This window comes from Schistocerca americana, chromosome 2 (genome assembly GCF_021461395.2).
Source record: "Schistocerca americana isolate TAMUIC-IGC-003095 chromosome 2, iqSchAmer2.1, whole genome shotgun sequence".
Lineage (NCBI taxonomy): Eukaryota > Metazoa > Arthropoda > Insecta > Orthoptera > Acrididae > Schistocerca > Schistocerca americana.
Window position 1 is genome coordinate 480336931 of NC_060120.1, and position 20629 is coordinate 480357559.

Sequence of the window (20629 nt, forward strand, 5' to 3'; positions counted from 1 at the left end):
TGGTACATACGAGGGCTATCCACAAAGTACATTAAGTTTTGGAATTAAAAATAAATAAAGTATTGGAAGTTTTTTTATTATATACAGATGAAAGCCACACTTAAATACTACTTTCCTACATAGTTGCCATTTAAATTAAGGCACTTATCGTAGCGATGGACGAGCTTGGAAATTCCTTAGTCGTAAAATTCGGCCGCCTGCACCTTCAACCACGTGGCGACAGTCTTTTGGGATAGAAAAGGTGTGATTTTTGTGGATTTCCTGGAAAGAGGCACAACAATAAACTCTCAAAGGTATTGCCAAACTCTGCACAACCTCAGAAGAGCAATACAAAACAAGCGCAGGGGAAAGTTGGCTCAAAGATCTTGCTGATTCACGACAACGCCTGGGCCCACACGGCAAATGCCACTCGTCAAGTTCTCGAATCTTTTAAGTGGGAGTTGTTTCCTCATCCGCCCTAGAGCCCCGACCTGGCACCGAGCGACTTCCACTTACTCCCAGCATCGAAGGAGTGGTTGGCTATGCAGCGTTTTGATGACGACGCAAAGCTTCAAGAAGAGGTAACAACGTGGTTGAAGGCGCAGGCGGCCGAATTTTATGACGAAGGAATTTCCAAGCTCGTCCATCGCTACGATAAGTGCCTTAATTTAAATGGCAACTGTGTAGAAAAGTAGTATTTAAGTGTGGCTTTCATCTGTATATAATAAAAAATTTTCCAATACTTTATTTATTTTTAATTCCAAAACGTAATGTACTTTGTGGATAGCCCTCGTATTACAACATGAGTTATTTCAGGAAACTGTAATGAAAGGGAATGTGGAAGGATAGATATGAATATATAAGACAGATTGTTGACGAGGCAGGATTCAGCAGTTAGCAGAAATGAAGAGGGTATGTTGCAGCTGACAGGAAAATAGAACTGCATCAAACCAACCATAGGGATGATAACCAAACAACAGTGTAAAGTGTGCAGTGGCTACCAGACAAGAAAGGAAGAAATGATCCATTATATAGCTTAGTGTAGAAAAGAGGACAAGATGTGAGCATAAATAGGATAACACATTGGATGGTTAAATGAAGATGGACAGCCAAGGTGGGAAGGACACATGGAGGATTGGAAAGGTAGAAAACATGAGACTTAACACTATCACAAGAAAAAAATATTTTGAGGAGGCAGAGCAAGAGGAAGAATACAAAGAGGTAGATGGAACAATGGAAACAATTAATTTTTGGCAAAATAAAAATTAGATAAAAAGATAGATAAAAAATTTACTCACCAAGCAGCAGCAGCAGGAGCAGAACACACACATAAGAGAAAAATTTAATTAGGCTCCTTCTTCAGACAGAGGGGTTGAAGGGGGAGGAAGAGGGATGAAGGAAAAGGACTGTAGAGGTCTAGGAAAACGGGTATATTTCGGGAAAGTCACCCAGAACCACAGGTCAGGGGAGACTTACCAGATGGGGTGAGGAGGAAAGAGGTGGATGTGATTGACAAAGTAAGACTTTCACCGGAAATTTGAAAAGTTACTTAATTGTATTAAAAATGAGCAACTGGGTAACGGAAAAGCTAAATAACATTTTTTAAAAAATGTCAAAAAGGTAATGGAAAAGTTAAGTTGTGAAGGGGATATAGCTACGATGTATTGAAGAAGTGTAACTGGTGTTTATTTTCATGCCAAAAATTACATGGATGGTTAAAACACCTTTGCAAGATCCAAATACTGAGATAGAGTACTTATCTTTCTGACAGTACCCATGCATTGCAGTGGAGGGTTTATATGTGATTGTGCATGCAGCATTCTTTTCCTTAACTTTTTCCACGTGTGCATCTCACAAGCCACTGACATACATATTTCTTTCTACTGAGCATCTAGAAAGAAACCACCTGGGAAAAAAAGAAGAAATGTTTTAAGAAAGAAGAAAATAAAGGGCATAAGTAATTCTTGTTTTTCATACAATATAACTTCCATGTACCAATCCAAATTGGGAAAGGATCAGGATGCCCCTAACCATTACTGCAGATATTGTCGGTAGCTAAATTTCAGCTATGTGTGCTTTTGTTGTGGCTGTGCACGCTCTGAAAATAGACTCATTAGGTCAGTTGTATAAGTCTTGATCAGAGAGGCAAGGCAATAAAGCCTGGAAAAGCTGTAACAATCACTTCTATGGAAATGAAATTTACTCTCAGAGTGACTTTTATTGTGTAAGCCTGAAATGTGAAACTTAATTTGAAGGCAACATGAAAGTGAAGAAAGAAAAAGTCTGTCTACCTGTATATGCTTCCGTGCAAGCCCTGATTTCTTGTATCTTATCTTCATGGTCCATATACGAAATGTTCGTTGGTGGATGTAGAATTGTTCAGTAGCCTGTCACAAATGTCAGTTCTGTAAACTATCTCAATAATGTTTTGCAAAAAGAACTGTCATCTTTCTTCCCATTGATTGAATCTAATGGTACCAAATCTAACAGCACTTCTTGGAATTGCCTTATGTCTTCCTTTAATCCGTCATGGTGCAGAAAACAAATTCTCAAGCAGTACTCAAGAATGAGTCACACAAGTGATCTGTACATGATCTCCTTTATTGTTGAACTTCGCTTTCCTACAGTTCTCCCAGTAAACCAAAATCGAACATTGGCTTTCCTTCCAAACAATCTTTCGTGCTTGTGCAGGTTCAAGAGAACTTGTGGTGGAATTACCTCCACCATATACATTGTATGATATTTCCACTTCTGTACTTCCATTCTTATATTATTATATTATTGATATCTTTATGCTTCGCTACATATTTTCAAAGATTGTTACGACTTTTCTTTTTTAATTTGTCCTTGTCTCTGTCTTGTCTCCTGTGTTTGTCATTTTAGTTTTCAGGGTTTCAGCTTTGTCATTTCTGATATTTTATCATGCCCTTAATGTCACCTAACACTGTGCTTTATTACTTTTATTTGCTGCTCTTCCAGTATGTTACAACAGCTCAGATCTCATTAATCACTATTTATCCATGATTTATTTAAGCCAGTTTTTAACTTTGTGGACAGCAACAACAGGCATCTGTCTTTTTTTTCTGAGCATTTGTGTGCAGTAAAGAAAATTTGCGGCAGGTGTAGGATGTTTCATTTTTGATTTATTTACGTATTCGGTACTTCTTAGTGTCCCCCATAATGCTGCTAAATATTTCCATTGATTTTGCATCATTTTGTGTCTAGTTATTTATGAATTTTTTGAAGTGTTTTGCTTTCAGTTGAAAAAAGCCAGTCAAAGAACATTTTCCATTATACTGTACTGTTCTTCAGTATGTGGATGAGATTTTATTTTACATCAAATACTACAAGACACATGGGCCAGGTATCTGTGTGTATTTCTGATAATGTTTTGTAGGTGACTGGATGGCATCGGATGTGGCAGATATTAGAGATCTGGATGAGCTGGAAGTATATGGCAGTGAAACACAGACTTCAGTTCATATTGCTTCCTATGCATTTGAGGTGAGAATGTTGGAACTGTTTCACTTACGATATTGTGTATTGGTAAACTGACTCTTCTGTGTGTGTCAATTCCAGGTCTGTGATAGCCTCCTTAATATAGGTCCATGTGGAAACATATCGATGGGTGAACCAGCTTTTCTTTCTGAGGAATTTTCAAGTATAGAAGACCCTGATATAGAACTATTTACCACTTCTGGGTATGGTAAAAATGGAGCCTTGTGTGTTCTTCAGCGATCCATAAGACCTCAGGTGAGTAGATGTGCAGAAAGTGTCAGAGCAATTGTCTGATGCATGTTAAACACCTCAAAAAAAAAAAAAAAAAAAAAAGCTTCTGACATAAAAGTCTTTATTTCATTTGTATGCAGCTTTTTTATTCTGTTCTGCGATACATGTTAACTGCAACTAAGGTATTCTCAGGCTCTAGCTTTTCATCATCAAAATCTTCTTTTTCTTATTTCCGCCTCTCCTTCCCTTTTTCATGTTTGAAAATATTGTAGAAGATCTTGGGCTATGGAAATTAAAAACTTCATCAGTTAAGTCTCTTGGTAATTTGAAAATGTGATGACAGTTTATGATTGCTTGATATTGTCTGTAGGACAGTAAGTTTACTCCTAGCACGTACCATTGAAATAGATTAATCTAAATAAAGAAACATAGGTTTTATAGAAATCCATGACAATTTTTGGTGTTTGCTAAGTATTTTGTTTGTTTCACCCTGAAATGCTCTTTTTTCTGATGACACACAGCTGCCTTTATTGGGTTGTGTGGATCAGTACCTTGGCCAGCACATTTTCCTTACACAAATCCAGTGACCTTCCCGCACTACTTGTCAGTGGAGATGAATGTATTCTTGTACAAATTGTGGAGGCATCTGAGACTGAACACATTTTGTAAGCTCTCTTTAACATGTTCAGAAATCATTGCACTTGTGTGCTAAAGCATGTGTTAAGATGTAGGGCGGGAACTGCAAATACTTTGTGGAGGTGTGATGCGTTAATAAAATTCAACAAATGTCTGATTAACAGTTGCTTTAGCTGACATACTATATGTGTATGCAGCAAAGAATTTTCAAACCTATGTTGGATTAGACTTTTCGGCTACTTTTAGATGAGGAATAAAGTCTGTGTCTATTGCACAGTACTGTCAGTTATGTCACTAAGAATAAATAAAATAGAAATTTTTGTGACCATTACACTGATACTATCGCCTACATTATTAATCTGCAGAACGGTATTTTAGTGGCACGGCCAATGAAATTGTTACACTGTGTTGTTTAAGTCTTTCTTAGTTACTGTGGCTCAAGGTCTCTGCCTCTGATGGAGATAGAGTTACTGAAACTTTGTGTTTTTTCACACATACTCCATCTCTGTAGGTACTGACACAAAGATGGCATTGTGGCACAGAAAATAGTGATATAAAACAGCCTAGATTACATTTTTTATTTAATTGTAATTGATAGTTTCAGCTGAGTTAGATCATTCACACCACAGAGTTTTAATGGACTTATTAAAGACTTTGATAGGAATAAAAACATGTTAATGATTTGCATGACTGAGGCACTCTCGGGGCAGACACTCCTAGGATCTTCTACCAGCAGTCAAATGTCGCTACCTTTATTTTACAAAGAAAACAGGCTACATTACAGTTGTATTTTATTTTACTGTTAATACCAGTTTTGGCCATTCAGTTTCAGAATGCTGTTAATATCCTGATATTTAAAAGCGAGTTCAAATTCAACCTGTGATAGAGGGTGGAGGCTACAAAGTGACGTAGAATAGTTTATAATCCTGAACTGATTAATTTGGTAGTCAGTCTTTTCAGATGCGTCTCTTTACTGTTGAGGCACAGTACAATGACCTATGACCTATCGTGTGTTTATGGAGTTTTGGAACCGAGTGTGCAGAATTCACATGTCTTCATCTTTGTTGTGTGAGAGTATTTAACAGTTTCTGGATGGTTCTTGTAGAAGTAAACACACTTTCCTGAGACACCAGGGGGCAGTGGCAAGGGGGAGGGGCCATGGGGCTATAGCCTAGCCCCCCCCCCCCCACCCCAAATGCAGCATCATATTATACTGGATAAAATGACTTCAGAAATCAGCGAATATATTACTTCAACAGATTCACATAATTTTTTTTATAATTATGTAGCAACATAGGTTTCAATGTATTTAAAATACATTTTAACAAAAGAATAAGAGTGGCAAATAGCTTACTATCTAACCCAATAAATATCATTTAACTTAAAATGAGCATATTATTATTTATTAATATACATTGGATGTATATTAATGTATGAGTACCACATACAATAATCAAGGAAGCTAAATATGCCGGGTATGCCTACCAACACTTGAGTTGTTAACCCCAGACAAAAACTTCGAAATCGCCGGACATCTGGGTCAAATCGTATTTTTTTCCCGGGCACATACATTCTCTTGACACGTTTTTATCTTGAACTCCAAAACAATAACCAAAATCTACTTAAATGGAGGACACCAACTCTCCTTTTGTTAAGCGATATTCCATTCGCTCCCTCCCCCCACCATTAGCCCCCCACCCTTGACCTGACCGACTTCTAGACTCACCTCTGTGAGACACTATTGCTACAAGCTGCTGTGTATGCACTATAGTGTAGTGGTTAGCCTCATTGCCTGGCACATTGTGTCGCCAGTCCATATTCAATCACCAGCAGTTATTTGTTGTTTAATATAGTATCTACAACTTCTATAATGTTCATGAAATATCTGATGTCAGAAATATTTGTATATTCAGGAATACTCAATGTTTGTATAAATAGCTGCACACTCTGTCCAGAAGGTCAGTTCTGTTTTGGCTATATGTTGGTGTCAGTAATAAATGAACTTCCAATGCATAGTGTTGTATTTCATTGACAACCTTGTCTGCAGATTTGGACTTGATTGTGGTTTTAACGTGACATTGTTTGGTGGAAGTGCTGGGTACTTCTGTACTCCAATTAACCAAAGTAAAAACAGTCCCTTACAGAGACAGGAAATGAAATACCAGCAGTACATCTTGCCTGTGTATTCAGGAGACAGATGAATTCTAAATAAGCAATAACTCACTCAGTTGCATATCAGCTGTCTTTCAGTGTTTTCAGAGACATAGGTCAGGACCCAGTGAGATTGATGTACCTTTACTCATGACATGCGCAATTTCAGAGACGATGTGTCCACACATTTCACAGGCTCACTTATAGAGGCCTGGGTTGGCACTCTGATGAACTGCCAAAGAAACTGTATTATTTAAGCAATCACAAACGACTGCTCGGCCTATTCTGTAAATTCTATTACTGTTCTCTATTCAAAGTGTTCAGTGCCACACACAACCTGTATTCATTATATCTTACATTGGCTCTATAGAGTACTATGTTACATAGATTGTGATTGTTCTTGCTGTAACAAACTTGGTGACAAGTGAGGGTTACATTTTCTCCACATGTTATATGCCAACATTTCCATTTTATTTTCTATGGTTGATGCAAACCTATGTAGGGCTTTTTTTTTTTTTTATCATGGCTTTTATCGCGCATGTATCACTTGCGCCAATTTGTGCCTTTGCAAGGACATGCCATCTTATCACTTGATGAAATTCACCAGTTTCTTACAACCTATTACTGTGTCAGAACATGTGTCATTGTGACGTGTGTAGAATTTTACCATTGTCAGAAATGCCCAAACCAATCTTACAAAGCCTGGGCTGCAGAGTTACACTGGTTACCGTATTTACTCGAATCTTAGCCGCACTCGAATCTAAGCCGCACCTGAAATTTGAAACTCGAAATTCAAGGGGAGAGGAAAATTTTAGGCCACACCTCCAAATCGAAACAAAGTTGGTCCATTGTAATATAAGACACAATTAGGTTGAATGAATGACGATACAGCTACAGTAGTTTGGTTCGAATCGTAAGCTTAGCAGTTAAGCTTTACCAGGTAGCCATTGCTATGCGTCAGGCGCTCCGTCTGTATTTATATGGGTACCCTTCCTTTTTCACGTGCTTCGTCTGGTTTGAATTGATTGCATATTTTGCTTTGATCTGATAAGCGCCGTTCTCTTTGTTATAGGTGTTTACGTCACTCTAAGCTGAAAATGCAGCACTGTACTGTGCCATGCATTGTTGGTCGCATTCTGAGTGTTTACGGCCTGTCGCCGCTCGCGACATGGCTTGCTTTGGTGCACGCTACCGTGAAACAATGGCAAGAGACTGCTATTTGTTGTTACTTACACTGCTGCTTTCTTTGATAATGATCAACAAGAAGCAAATAATAGACTGTGTATGATAGAAGATGTTCTGAACGAGAGTCTAGTGAAAATTTTTCTCTGTTTGAAAATCTTTGCAGACGCCTCTTTAGTACATTACGTTCTGCACAGAAATTAGAGTCATCTTAGATTTAAAAATCTAGTCAATTGCCGTGCTTCCTTTCTGACTGTATCACTATTAGCCATAAGAATAATACGAATTTAAACATGACATGATATGTATATTCTTCCACGTTTACTGTGTCTCACTCTAGTTTTGTAGTTTATTAGGCAGACAGGATTTAAATGAGATAGCAGCAAACACGAAAGAATACATGGTAATATGTTTATATTCATATTATTCTTATGGTGAAGATAATACTGTACGTGATTCACAATTCATAAAAGCTCCTATTAGCAACCATCTCTTCTCACAGGTAGGAAAGAATTCAGAACGTAGAGTTGGCCATATTGACAAACATCCCAAACAATCTGGTCAGTCGGATTTTCGTAGTACATTGAAATGCTGCTACATTCGAAGTTGAACAATACAGAATTTGTATTTACTTCGTTGCGCAATGTATGAAAATGCAGTGCTTGAAACTCGGGGCGGAGAAAAAAAGCTCATCTTCCACCTTTTTTTTTTAATTTATTTACTGACACAGAGGTTTTGGCGCCAGTATTCATCTGTGTGCCTGCAAAGCATGCCTGTGTAGCGCTACATATATTAGACTGCAGAAGTTAGTTGTGGCGGCACCTACCAACATTTTTCAGAACTTCCGCTTACTTTGCACTCGATTCTAAGCCGCAGGCGGTTTTTTGGATCACAAAAACCGGAAAAAAAGTGCAGCTTAGATTCGTGTAAATACGGTAAGCTGTTGTAAATTTGTCACTAGTACCCATCACGAATTCTCCCATGATCACATGGTGCATCATGTTATTATTAGTATGGCCCCGGCTGGGAGGGTGTGGGAGCAGTATTGAAAGTTGCTCAGTCAACCCCTGTTGGCATGCTGCAAGTGTTAATGATGATGGCGAAACTGTTCTAGCAGTACAACCATTCGACTCAGCGTCGCATGAGGCAGTGTTGGTTACGGCCCCAACAGCATGAGGGCACATCAGAACAGTGGCTGCGTGATCCCCTTGTGTCTTGCCCGTATTGCTTTGTGCTACATGCCCTAAGCTTTAGGCTGTTTGCAACAAGCGTCTAAAGAAAGCCCACATTGCGTCAATGTGTGACTTCAAATGTGATGGACACAGCACTACTGATAGACATCAATTGTATCTGTACAGTTACTGTCTCCCCAAACAAATTGTTTATTGAGTTGTGTGTGTTTAATAAACCGCTGAAAATGCAAGTGGACACAGGAGCTGCAGTGGCTTTAGTAAACACTCAAACGGGCTCTCCTCCCCTCACACAGTTTTCACAGAAGTTGATTAGCTTCAATATTCAGCAGATTCTGATCCTAGGTCAGTTCTCAACTCTTGTATCTTTCAAATCCATTTTTCACCCTGTCACCTTCTTTTTTGTGGGTCATTTCCGTACCACAGACCGTTTCAGGTTAGATGCATTTCTCCATTGCCGATGAAATAAATTTAGTGTCAGATCAAGTTCTGCATCTGCAACTGGAGTCATTCTGCTCTTGAGTTTTTGTCGTTTTTCCGTGGGCTTGGTTGTGTACCGGTTTTCAGGCCCACATTACCATGAAAGAGTCTGCCCGCCTTTATTTGTTTTAGGCGCAGCAGGTGCCTGTCACATTGTTTGACTCTGTCAGGACCAAATTAGGCAGTTTGCTGTTGCTGGATGTCATTCAGCCTATTTCTTCCAGTGTATAGGTTACACCATTGGTGATCATTAGGAAGCTGGTGGGTAAGCTTTGCCTCTGCGGCAACTTCAGTGTCATGATTAATGCATAGTCCATGATAGATACATACCCTCTGCCCCACCTTAACAAGTAGCTCACAAAATTATCAGGCGACCACTACTGTTTCCAAGACTGATTTGTTGGAGGTGTACCTCCAGCTTCCCTTGGATGATATCACAAGGCACCTTTTCATTGTCAATACACCTTTTGACACATACCAATATAAACACTTGCATTTTGAAGTTGGTAGTGCACCTGCAATTTTTCAGCATTTTTTAGAGCAGGTGACAGTCTGTGTGCCCAACTGTGTTACCTCAATGATATTGTTGTTTCGGGTTCTTCCATCAAAGCCCACCTATGCAATCTCTGATTGTGGTTTTCTGTTTTTCAGTCTGTGGGTCTCAAATGCAATCTTGTCAAATCTCAATTTTTTCAGCTGTCAATTCAGTACCTAGGTTTTCAGGTTTCTCGCACAGGAGTTGAGCTGTTGCGTCGCCGTGTTGGTGTAATTGCGGCTTTGCCGTGGCTGACCTCTGTTAAGGAACTGCAGGCGTTTCTAGGTAAAGTTGCATACTATCGTAAGTTTTTACTGGAGATATCCACTATTGCTCAGCACCTACACACACTTTTGCATAAAAATGTGTCCTTTTTTTCTGGTCGCCAGCTCGTAACAGTGTGTTTGCTTTGCTTAAATCTGAGCTTCAACAATCTGCCCAATGTCTGGCCCCTTTTCAGCCAGGTCAGTGTGTTGTGTTGGCTAGAGATACCTCTCAGCATGGTCTTGGCGTGGTGTTGGTGCACAAATACGCAGACGGGTCTGAATGACCCATTGACTTACAGTATTTTAACTCCAGTTCAGCAGCAGTATTCTCAGATGGAAAAGGAGGCTTTAGCGATTGTGTTCACCATCAAGAAATTTCATGTCTTCTTGTATGGATCTAAGTTCCATTTAATCACAGATCAAAGGCATTGGTTGATCTTTTCAACCCTTCGGTTTCATTGCCGGACAAGAGAGCACATCATTTTCAATGGTGGGCTGTCTTCCTCTCCCATTATCATTATCAGATACGTTACAGCCAATGACACAACACACCAGTGCTGCTGCCTACATTGCCTTCCGATCAGGCTGAACCTGGCATTTTATCAGGAAGAATTTCTTCATTTCTGTTTAGATATGGAGAACCAGAACACAGTCAATGATTTTCCCATCACTAGTGCCACAATAGCATCAGTCATCACACACAGATCCTGTACTTAGTCGGGTCCTCTATATTTTACCGATTGGATGGCCAGAAAAACCCCTGTGCCATGCCTCAGATACCTTGCGTAATTATTTCTCCCTTTTGCACAGTCTTTCTTTGTTTGATGGGGTTCTTCTGTTAGCTGCAGAGGGCGCTGCTCCCTGGGTTGTGATTACTGCTTGCTTACACCATAATGTACTGTGGCTTCTGCATGTCGGTCATTGGGGGACCTCTCACAACAAAGCTTAGTTCTGCTGGCAAGTGAATTGGCCAAGCATAGATGGAGCCATTACTCAGCTTATTGCTACTTGCACTCACTGTGTTCAGCAATAGACAGCCCCGCAGGCATCTTTTCCCCTCTGGCCGATGCCGCAGCACTTGTGGGGGCATCTACATGTCAGTATTGTTGGGTCCTTCCTAAATAATTTCTTGCTCATTGTAGTGGACACATAGTTCAAATTTCCCTATGTGGAGCGTTGTCGCCCATGTCCGCAGCGCCCACTATTTTGGCGCTGTCTAAGATTTTTGCAATTGAGGGACTTCCGTATACCGGGGACACTGGTAACATCCATTTGGTTTCTTAAGAATTTGCATCTTTTTGTCAGACTTGTAGTGTTTGCCATCAGCTCCCCCATTTAACCTCAAACTAATGGTGAAGCTGAACTCACCTGCGAAGTATGTATCTTCAGATCCCCTGAAGCTGCTTTAGACTGTTTTTTGAGTTTGTAGCATTTCACTGTTGCTTCTGCACTACTTTCTTGAAGTCATAAATTAAGTCATGACTCATTTCATTAACTGTCTATGGCTTTCCAGTGACCTTACTCATTCTAATTAAAGTGGCCCATTGATCTGTAACGTACAATAATTGATTCTTCTTTCTTCTTTCGATCAGAGTGTGCATTGAGTCACCCTCATTCTGGGAGAGACCCCATTCTAGAAAGCGATGTGTGATCGAAATTCCAAACTTAAAAGAAACAATGACGAAATACAAAATAGGAATCTGTTCCTATTTTGGCCTCCACAGCTATCAGAATACAGGTTGAATGTTTTTCCACCTTTGCAAGCTTTCATCTGCAAGAAATGGTAAAGACAGCTAGCTATTTCATTTGGGCCACGGTGGGCAATGGCCTCATGCTAAACATAGCAATGCCCTTCCTTGTTTCCCATGTCGTATACTGTAAAATTGTATGTGGAATATTTCCGTTTGTAGTAGTAAAGGCTCACATCAGACTGAGGAGTAGCCAACACTTTCTGCAGATCGCACCATGCACTAATAATGGACTTGTCCAAGATTGAACTCATTTTGTCTTTCCTTGTCTTTAAGAAGGTGCTAACATCTCCTTCAATTGTAGCATTGTGTTATGAGAATACCGAGACAGAACTTACGCTGATGCTAGTCATTCTGGGATGGGGGCAGTTCTAGTACAGTTGAAGGAGATGTTGAAAAGGCAATAGCACGTGGTTCGAGATTACTCTCCAAGTCTGAGATAGACTACTCTACAAACAAGGAAGAGTGCCTTGCAGTTGTTTTGGACATAACAGGTTCTGGCCATATTTATTTGGTGAACAATTCACTGTTTTGGTGGATCATTATTCTCTATACTGGCTAACTAGCCTGAAGTATCTGTTGGGCCAGCTGGTTAGATGGGCATTGACACATCAGAGCACTGAGACTTCGGGCTTATAACAAAACAGTGGTATACAAAAATGAATGAAAACCCAAGGATGCTCACTGCCTTTCAAGGAATCCTTCGGTGAAGCACAACAATGTGAACAAAATCTCAGTCATCACTAAATTAAATGATATTGGTATTTAACAAAGGGAATATACAGCTTTGCTCAAAATTATAATAGCCTTGAAGGAGGAAACCAATCAAAGGAGAATTCCAGTTGATAAATGGAGTATTGTATAAGAGGAACTATGATCTGGTTGGGCAGAATTGATTGCTCATTAGTGCAGCTGTTTGCAGCCAGTGAGCGTGAAGTGTTTCCATGGTGCTCGAGCTTCTGTTCTCCTGGGACTTGTGCATACTCATAGGCAGAAGCAGACACAGGTATTGTTGGTGAGGTCTCTACCAATTTGTTAGACACTATGTCAGCCACTGTAAGGAATGCTATTGAAGGAAGCATGTGTCACAGGGCATCAGGTACCAATTCTGCCTGCAGCACTGTCATTCGACCAAATTGGAGTCAAAACTTGAATAGATCCCTGAAGGCAACAAATGGGAACAGATGGATAATAGTCTACATTGATTACGTCACCTGCTAAGTTATCGCCATAGCCTTGCTGTCTGTCAAAGCTTCGGAAAACAAGATTCCTTGTAGAACACAACGTTGTGAAGCACAGAGCAATCAGTGTGATCATCTCTGATTGTTGAACAGATTTTCAGTTGAGACTAGTATTAGAGATAATTTCATGTTGTGACATCACCCACAGTATGAAAACCGCCTACCATTCACAGACAAATGGCCTCACAGAATGCTTTAATAAGATACTCTCCTGATGTACATCATATCAAACAGAGAGATTGTGATACAGTACTGCCTATCATGACATTCACAAACAGTAGTGAAGCAAGACACTAAAGGCTTCACACCGTTCTTTATGCTTCACGGTCGTGAGACTGAAATGACATGGGGAACAGTGTTCCCATTCTAACCAGGTGACTGTGTGAAACATCTCATCATCAGGACCAAAGAAGCAAAGCTGCTAACTCGCATAAGGACACTGGACACATATGGAAAAACCCAAGAGCACTACAAAGTCAAGCACTATCCAGTGAGGTACAGCCTGGGAGATTTGATATGGATTTTTGCGCCAGTGTGGGAAGTAGGACAATAGGAAAAGTTACTAAAGTGCTACTTTGGGCTGTATTATATCCTTTGTTGCTTGTCATACATCATGTACGTAGTCAATGGTTATGACCTTTCATTAAGAAGCCAAAAGCACAGGGACATAATGCTTGTTCTTCATTTGAAGCCACACTACAGTCAAGAGGCGCAGATCAACGACAGGAGGTTCAAGGAAACCCATTCAAAGATCATGAAGCTTTGACAGTAGGAGCTACTTTTAGTGCTCATCATAGTGAAGAGGATGTAATAGCACAATCAGACTACAGGGATATGCCAGTGCTGCCACACAGAGGATCACTGACAAGATGTAGATCCAGTGCGATGTAGACTCCATTGAGAAAAACAGCAGGTCATATATGCAGTGTTGTGTAGGTTTAGCATCATTGTCTGCCATGCTGTGGTCTCCAGTTCAAACCCAAGAACCGAGCAATTATTTGTTGTTTCGTATTTATAGTTTCTGGAAGGTTCTTGAAATATCTTATTTCTGGCTGTATTTTGATGTCAGTAATAAATGTGCTTCCAGTGCTAAGTGTCATATTTCATTGATGATCTTGCCTTTGGATATGGACTCGATTGTGATTTCGGCGTGACACTATTCCGAACATTTCATTTTATTGCTGTAGGATTGTATTGTTATGTTTTTTGCTGCTTCTGTTTTGTAAGCACAGTTTTAGCAAGAAGAAGTTGTTTCTCAGCATCTGAAACTTTCTCTCATTTTAGTTATCTGAATATCTGTAAAAAAGTAAGCTGTAACATCTGCAGATTTGAATTAAGTATTGAAATGTGTTATGTGTGACACATTACACAAAATTTAAAAGGTGATTAAAAGTGTATATTATTGTCATGTTTGTGGCTATAGTGTTCAGACAGTCTTCTTGAATTTCAATAAAAAATGTGAAGTCTGATATCTCATGTAACCATTATGTGTTGGATAAAGTGAAATTATGGCGTATTTTATTTGTTCAGCATACTGCTTTTCCTGAACCCAGCAAACTACTGTTATGACACTCTGATAGGAACATAGTTATTCATAGCAGAATTGTTACTTTTGGAAATTTATTTTCATTGAACTTCTTTGCAGGTTGTTACAACTTTTGAGCTTCCTGGGTGCATTGACATGTGGACAGTAATTGGAAATAAAGATGTTCCAGATGATTCATTAAAAGGAGAAAATGAACACACACATGCTTTCATGATTTTGAGCCAGCAAGATTCCACAATGGTGAGCTTTGTCATCTCAGTTATGCATAAATGAAGAATGCTTTGTGCATCACAATGGACATATAGTTGATTCTGACACATTTCAAACGTCAAATGTTCTAGTGGGAAAGACAAAGATCCAAGATTTGATTCCCAGTCCGGAACACAGTTTTAATCTGCCAGGAAATTGGCACACTCTCTGCTGCAGAGTGAAGATTTATTTGGGAGAGATTTCAGATTTGTTTTTCCTAAATGAAAAGTCTGGTTGAAAAGAAGAATGAACTTCTGTATTCCATTTTATTAATTCACATGTAAATTCAAAAACATAACTAGTTTAATATTGAGGTATTATAATGTGATGCAAAGCCAGAGTAAGTTGTTGCCTTTTATGATGGCACAATAACGTCTGCAATTGCATGATTTGTATATCTTTGTGTGTGTTTTTTTTAATGAAAATAGTAAGCTATGACTGACTAATCTATCATGCTGATTGTATGGTGAAACATAGTACAATAAATTGACAAATAAATCATTTGGAATTTTAATACATGATAAAATGAGATTAATTCAGTTTGAGGAGACAGCTATGGGCTGCTTATAACGCTTATTTTTGGAAACAATCTTTATGACACAGTCGTAACCAGATGCCATGGGCAGCATGTGGTGAACAAAGTGTTCATGTGACAATGCATGAACACTTGTTCTAGGGCTTCCATTCAGGCTCATGTTGACCAGCCTGGTGTAGCAGTTGAAGACAGCAACATGAAAGCTGAAGTTTTAAATTTCATGTTCAGGAAATTGTTCACACTTGAGAATCATTCAAACATACCATCATTTGACCATTGAACAGACTCCTGTATGGACGACATGGTAATAAGCATTCCTGGCAAGGAGAAACAACTGAAGTATATGAAAGCAAATAAATCACCAGATCCAGATGGAATCCCAATTCGATTTCACAAAGAGTACTTACAGCATTGCAGAATCCTTGAACATATTCTCAGTTCAAATGTAATAAACATTTGTGAGACTGAAAAGCTTATGTCCATGAATCATCATGGTTTTAGAAAACATTGCTCATGCAAAACTCAGCTTGCCCTTTTCTCACATGATAACTGTGAACTATGGATGAAAGGCAACTGGCAGATTCCATATATCTAGATTTTCAGAAAGCGCTTGACATGGTGCAGGCTGGTAACAAAGGTATGGGGATATGGAATAAGTTCACAGATATTTGAATGGCTTGAAGACTTCTTAATTAATAGAAACCAATATGTTGCCCTAAACAGTGAATGTTCATAAGAAACAAGGGTATCGTCAGGAGTGTGCGAGGGCAGTGTAATAGGACCGCTTTTGTTCTCTGTATACATAAATGATTAAGTGGACAGGGTGGGCAACAATCTGCACTTGTTTGCTGATGATGCTGTGATGTATGGTAAAATGTTGAAGTTTGAGTGACTGTAGGAAGATACAAGATGACTTAAGGCCCCCATAAATGACCAAACGTTGGACAAAATTGCTGTTATCTAGCCACGGGTTTTCCAAGCAGGCGTGTACACATTCAAACAATGTTTTTCAGTTTAACTTCACTCTGTAGCTGACACTGTTCGTGTCTGTCAGGATTTCAACAGTAGTGAGAATGGCCACAGATGCAGACAAAGCAGTCCTGGCATTGACTATGTGACTGTGTTTAAAGACGAAGAAGAAGAAGAAGAAGAAAACAAGATGCTGCTTGATGCAATGGCTTAATATTAGGGGTTTATGCATGAAATGTTAATCCCAGAACCCGATGATTACATCAACTTTCTTCGAATGTGCAGTGAAACTTTTGAAAACTTGTTAAGGTCCTTATAAAAGAGCAAACTTGTCTGTCAAGTTCACTCTTATCTAGCCACAGATATATCAAACAAGCCCGTACATGTAAAAAAGAAAGCTTGTCAGTTTAACCTTACTTTTGAAGCAGATGCTTTTCGTGCATGATGTATTCTTGAACTGTAATGGGAACAGCCACAAATGCAGAAAAGCATATCTAATGTTGACTCTGGCTGTATGTTTAAAGAAGAAGAAACCAGACACTGTTCCAGGGAATGGTTTAAAATGAGAGAGAAATACACAACTGGGACCCTGTTATTGGAAATGTTACACCCAGAACTTGACAATTAGATTAACTTTGTGCTGTTCATTGGCACTTAATAACTTGTTTAGTGTTACTTTACCCTCACACTGAAGGAGGAGACACAAATAAGTGAAAATTTATTCTCTTCTACTTGGTCCTCTAAATTACAGTTCATTAAAACACGACAACATGGGAGCATATAGCCCACATTGTTTGCAGAAGAACCAGAGAACTATGATTTCTTTTATTTCATTTCACTTCCACATGCATGCATTAATAGTAAAATATTAATTTGTTCACAACCTCTTGCTGCATAATATAAATCTGGGAAGGATGTGATACCTCTGCCATCTTGGTAATGGTCAGTGCTATCCGTTTTTATACTTGATTGTAGTTTTCATAGTTGTGGAAACTCATGATACAATAAGATAAATCGTAGTAAAACCATTTTTCACGAAACATATGAGGTGAAACATCGACAAAAGCAACGTCCGCCATCTTCTCAAACTTTCCATCAATCAAAATTTCTCGCAAACACGTCAAACACGATCTATTCTTGACAAACACGTCAAACAGTGCCGTACACAGTCAAATATTTGGCAAACATAGCTATGTTTGATAAAATGTTTGATCATTTATGGGGGCCTTTAGACAAAATTTCTAGTTGATGCCATGAATGGCAGCTAGATTAAAATTTAAGTTAATGCAGATGAGTAGAAAAAACAAACCTGTAATGTTTGGTTACAGTAATAAAAGTATCCTTCTTGACACAGTCAAGATGTTTAAATATCTGGGCATAACATTGCAAAGTGATATGAAATGCAACAAACATGTTTGAAATGTAGTAGGGAAGGTGAATTGTTGACTTCAGTTTATTGGGAAAATTTTAGGGAAGAGTGATTCACCTGTAAAGGAGACCAAATTAGGACACTGGTGCAACCTATTCTTGAGATTGAATGAAAATATCGAAGAAATTCAAAGGTGGGCTGCTAGACTTGTTACCAGTAGGTTTGAATAACATGTAAGAGTTACAGAGCTGCTTTGTGAACTGAAATGGGAACTCCTGGAGGGAAGGCAATGTTCTTTTCAAAAAACACTATTGAGAAAATTTAGAGAACTGGCAGTTGAAGCAGACTGCTGAACATTTCTACTGCTGCTGACATACATTGCGCGTAAGGACCACAAAGGTAAGATTTGAGAAATTACAGCTCATGTGGAGGCATATAGACAGTCATTTTTCTCTCGCTCTATTTGCGAGTGTAACAGGAAAGGAAATGACTAGTAGTGGTGCAGGGTACCCTCCAACATGCACCGTACAGTGGCTTATGGAGTATCTATGTAGATGTAAATGTAGACATTCCGCCCATAGCATCTGAAGTTAGACATCATAGGTAGAAACTAGTTATGACTGTTTCATAAACGATGTGATCGTGTCAAAAAAACTTAATAACTGTTTGAGCTGATCATTCAATAATTCTTGCACTGTGTCTAGTTAAGGCTTCCTAAGCTTTGTCAAACTCGGACTCTTAACACAGGCACTTCAGTGCTATCCAAATTGATGCTCATTTCTTCTTTTATCATATCAGTAGATAATATATTCCCCTGATACAGACATTCAGTGTACGTTTTCCATGCATCTGCTGTCACCTCTGTTTTAACAGTGGAATTCCTTTTGCTCTCTAAATTGCCTTTATTTTTAATTTCACTGAAGGTTGTCTTTACTTTTCTACAGGCTAAGTCTGTCCTGATAATTTCATTTTCAATTTCTTCACATTTTTCATGCAATTGTTGTTGTTTAGCTTTCATGCACTTCCTACTGATTTCATTCATAAATAATTTATATTACTGTGTTCCTGTCATTTCTTTCTATCCTTGATCATTTGGAGTATTTCTTCTGAATCCATCGTTCAGGTACCTTCCTTATACTGATATTTGACTGTCCATCTTTTGTGACTGGCCTACATTTTGACATTTATCATCACATTACTTACAGCCCCAGAGAACTTCTACCAGCTATTTTCATTCATGAATCATTCTGTATTCATCACCTTTACACATTAATTCTTCCTGACGACTCTCTTAAACGCCTACCTACTCTTCATTGTTACTAAATTTTGGTGTGTGGCTTGTATCTGTTCCTGGGTACACCTTACAATCCAATACCTGATTTCTGTCTCACTGTGATGAAATCCAGACCTTTTCCAAGCATATCTCCCTCTATTTTGATTCCTGAACAGTGTATTTTCTATTAACAGCTGAAATTTATTGCAGAATTTGAGCAATATTTCTCCTCTACTGGCAAGCTTGTAATATCTTGTAACGCTGTCTTCTACCACTTCCCCTAATATAGTGCCCCAGTCGCCTTGATTGGTAGATTGTGATCCGTTTTTCATTACTGAATTACCATTAAGTGCTCTGGTTTACTCACTCTCTCTCTCTCTCTCTCTCTCTCTCTCTCTCTCTCTCTCTCTCTCTCTCTCTCCCCCTCTCTCCCTCTCTCCATCTTCTGCTTGTGATGTTGGCATGTACACCTGAACTATATTTGTTGACATTAGTTGTTGTCAGTTCTGATAACAATAATGTTATCACTCACCTCTTCATAGTAATTCATTTTTTGCCCTACTTTCTCATTTATAGTGGCTTCTACTTGCATTATACCATATTGTGCTTCTGTCGATATTACCTTTTATTCATCTGACCAGAAATCAATGTCACTTTTTCCATTCCAGATCACTGATTCCTACACTACACTTAAATTGAGCTTTGCATTTCCCTTTTCAGGTTTTATAGCTTCACTGCTACATTCAGGCTTCTAACATACATCACCAAGACTTTTAGAATGTTACCCTTTCATTGGTTATTCAGTATTTTTCTTGTGGTCACATCTCTCTTGGGAGTCCACTCCTGGAGATCCGAATGGACATGTTCGGTAAACATTATGCATCTTTAATTCAGTGGTTTTTGTTGCCTTTTGTGTATTAATCATCACTGATTCTTCCAACTTCAGGTGCAATTTCCTACCACAAGGGTTCCAGTTTCCTGGAGACCATTGACAGAACTGAGAGGACTCTTTTACTGGAAGTCTTTGGCACCATTGATGATGATTTTTATTCATAATCTAAGCTGTGATTAGGATTGAAACCCAAACCAGTACCTTTTTATTAGTAGCCAAAGCTGCTACCCCTCCACCGCAGTAATCTTATACAGGGTGTCCCATTTATCTTGACCACCCTAGATAACTTTGTCCAGATGCAAATTACAAAATGTTTCAAGCAAACGTTCTTTAGCCATCAGGGGGGCATCAGTCAGCATGATTGCCTTCATTGTAGCTTTGTTTTTTACAAAAACATGAACAGCACTATGACTTTTTTCAAGTGGCACCCTGTATTTTTTATTCAGTAATTCACTTCCTCTCCTAAAGACCTATTCAAAAATGTATCACAGTGTACCATTCACTGAAACACAACATTATTAATTACATAACACAACATTGACTTTGAGCCCAGGATCACAAACTTGTCCACTTGCTGGGGTTGTCAGAAAACAAATGAAAATCAAGTAAAAACATGACACAAAATTGACTTTGACTCTCCTGTACCATTGCCCAGGAGC

General features: G+C 38.9%; 1 protein-coding gene across 3 annotated transcripts in view; it reads left to right on the plus strand.

The window, feature by feature from the left end:
- The window catches only part of LOC124596370 (cleavage and polyadenylation specificity factor subunit 1), a 299255-nt gene that overhangs the window by 79849 nt on the left and 198777 nt on the right, over positions 1-20629 (plus strand). For all 3 annotated transcript variants that reach the window (XM_047135481.1, XM_047135482.1, XM_047135483.1), the window contains 3 exons: positions 3377-3483; positions 3559-3732; positions 14783-14923. In XM_047135481.1, the coding sequence (XP_046991437.1) occupies positions 3377-3483; positions 3559-3732; positions 14783-14923 (422 nt within the window). The remainder of the gene's footprint in view (positions 1-3376; positions 3484-3558; positions 3733-14782; positions 14924-20629) is intronic.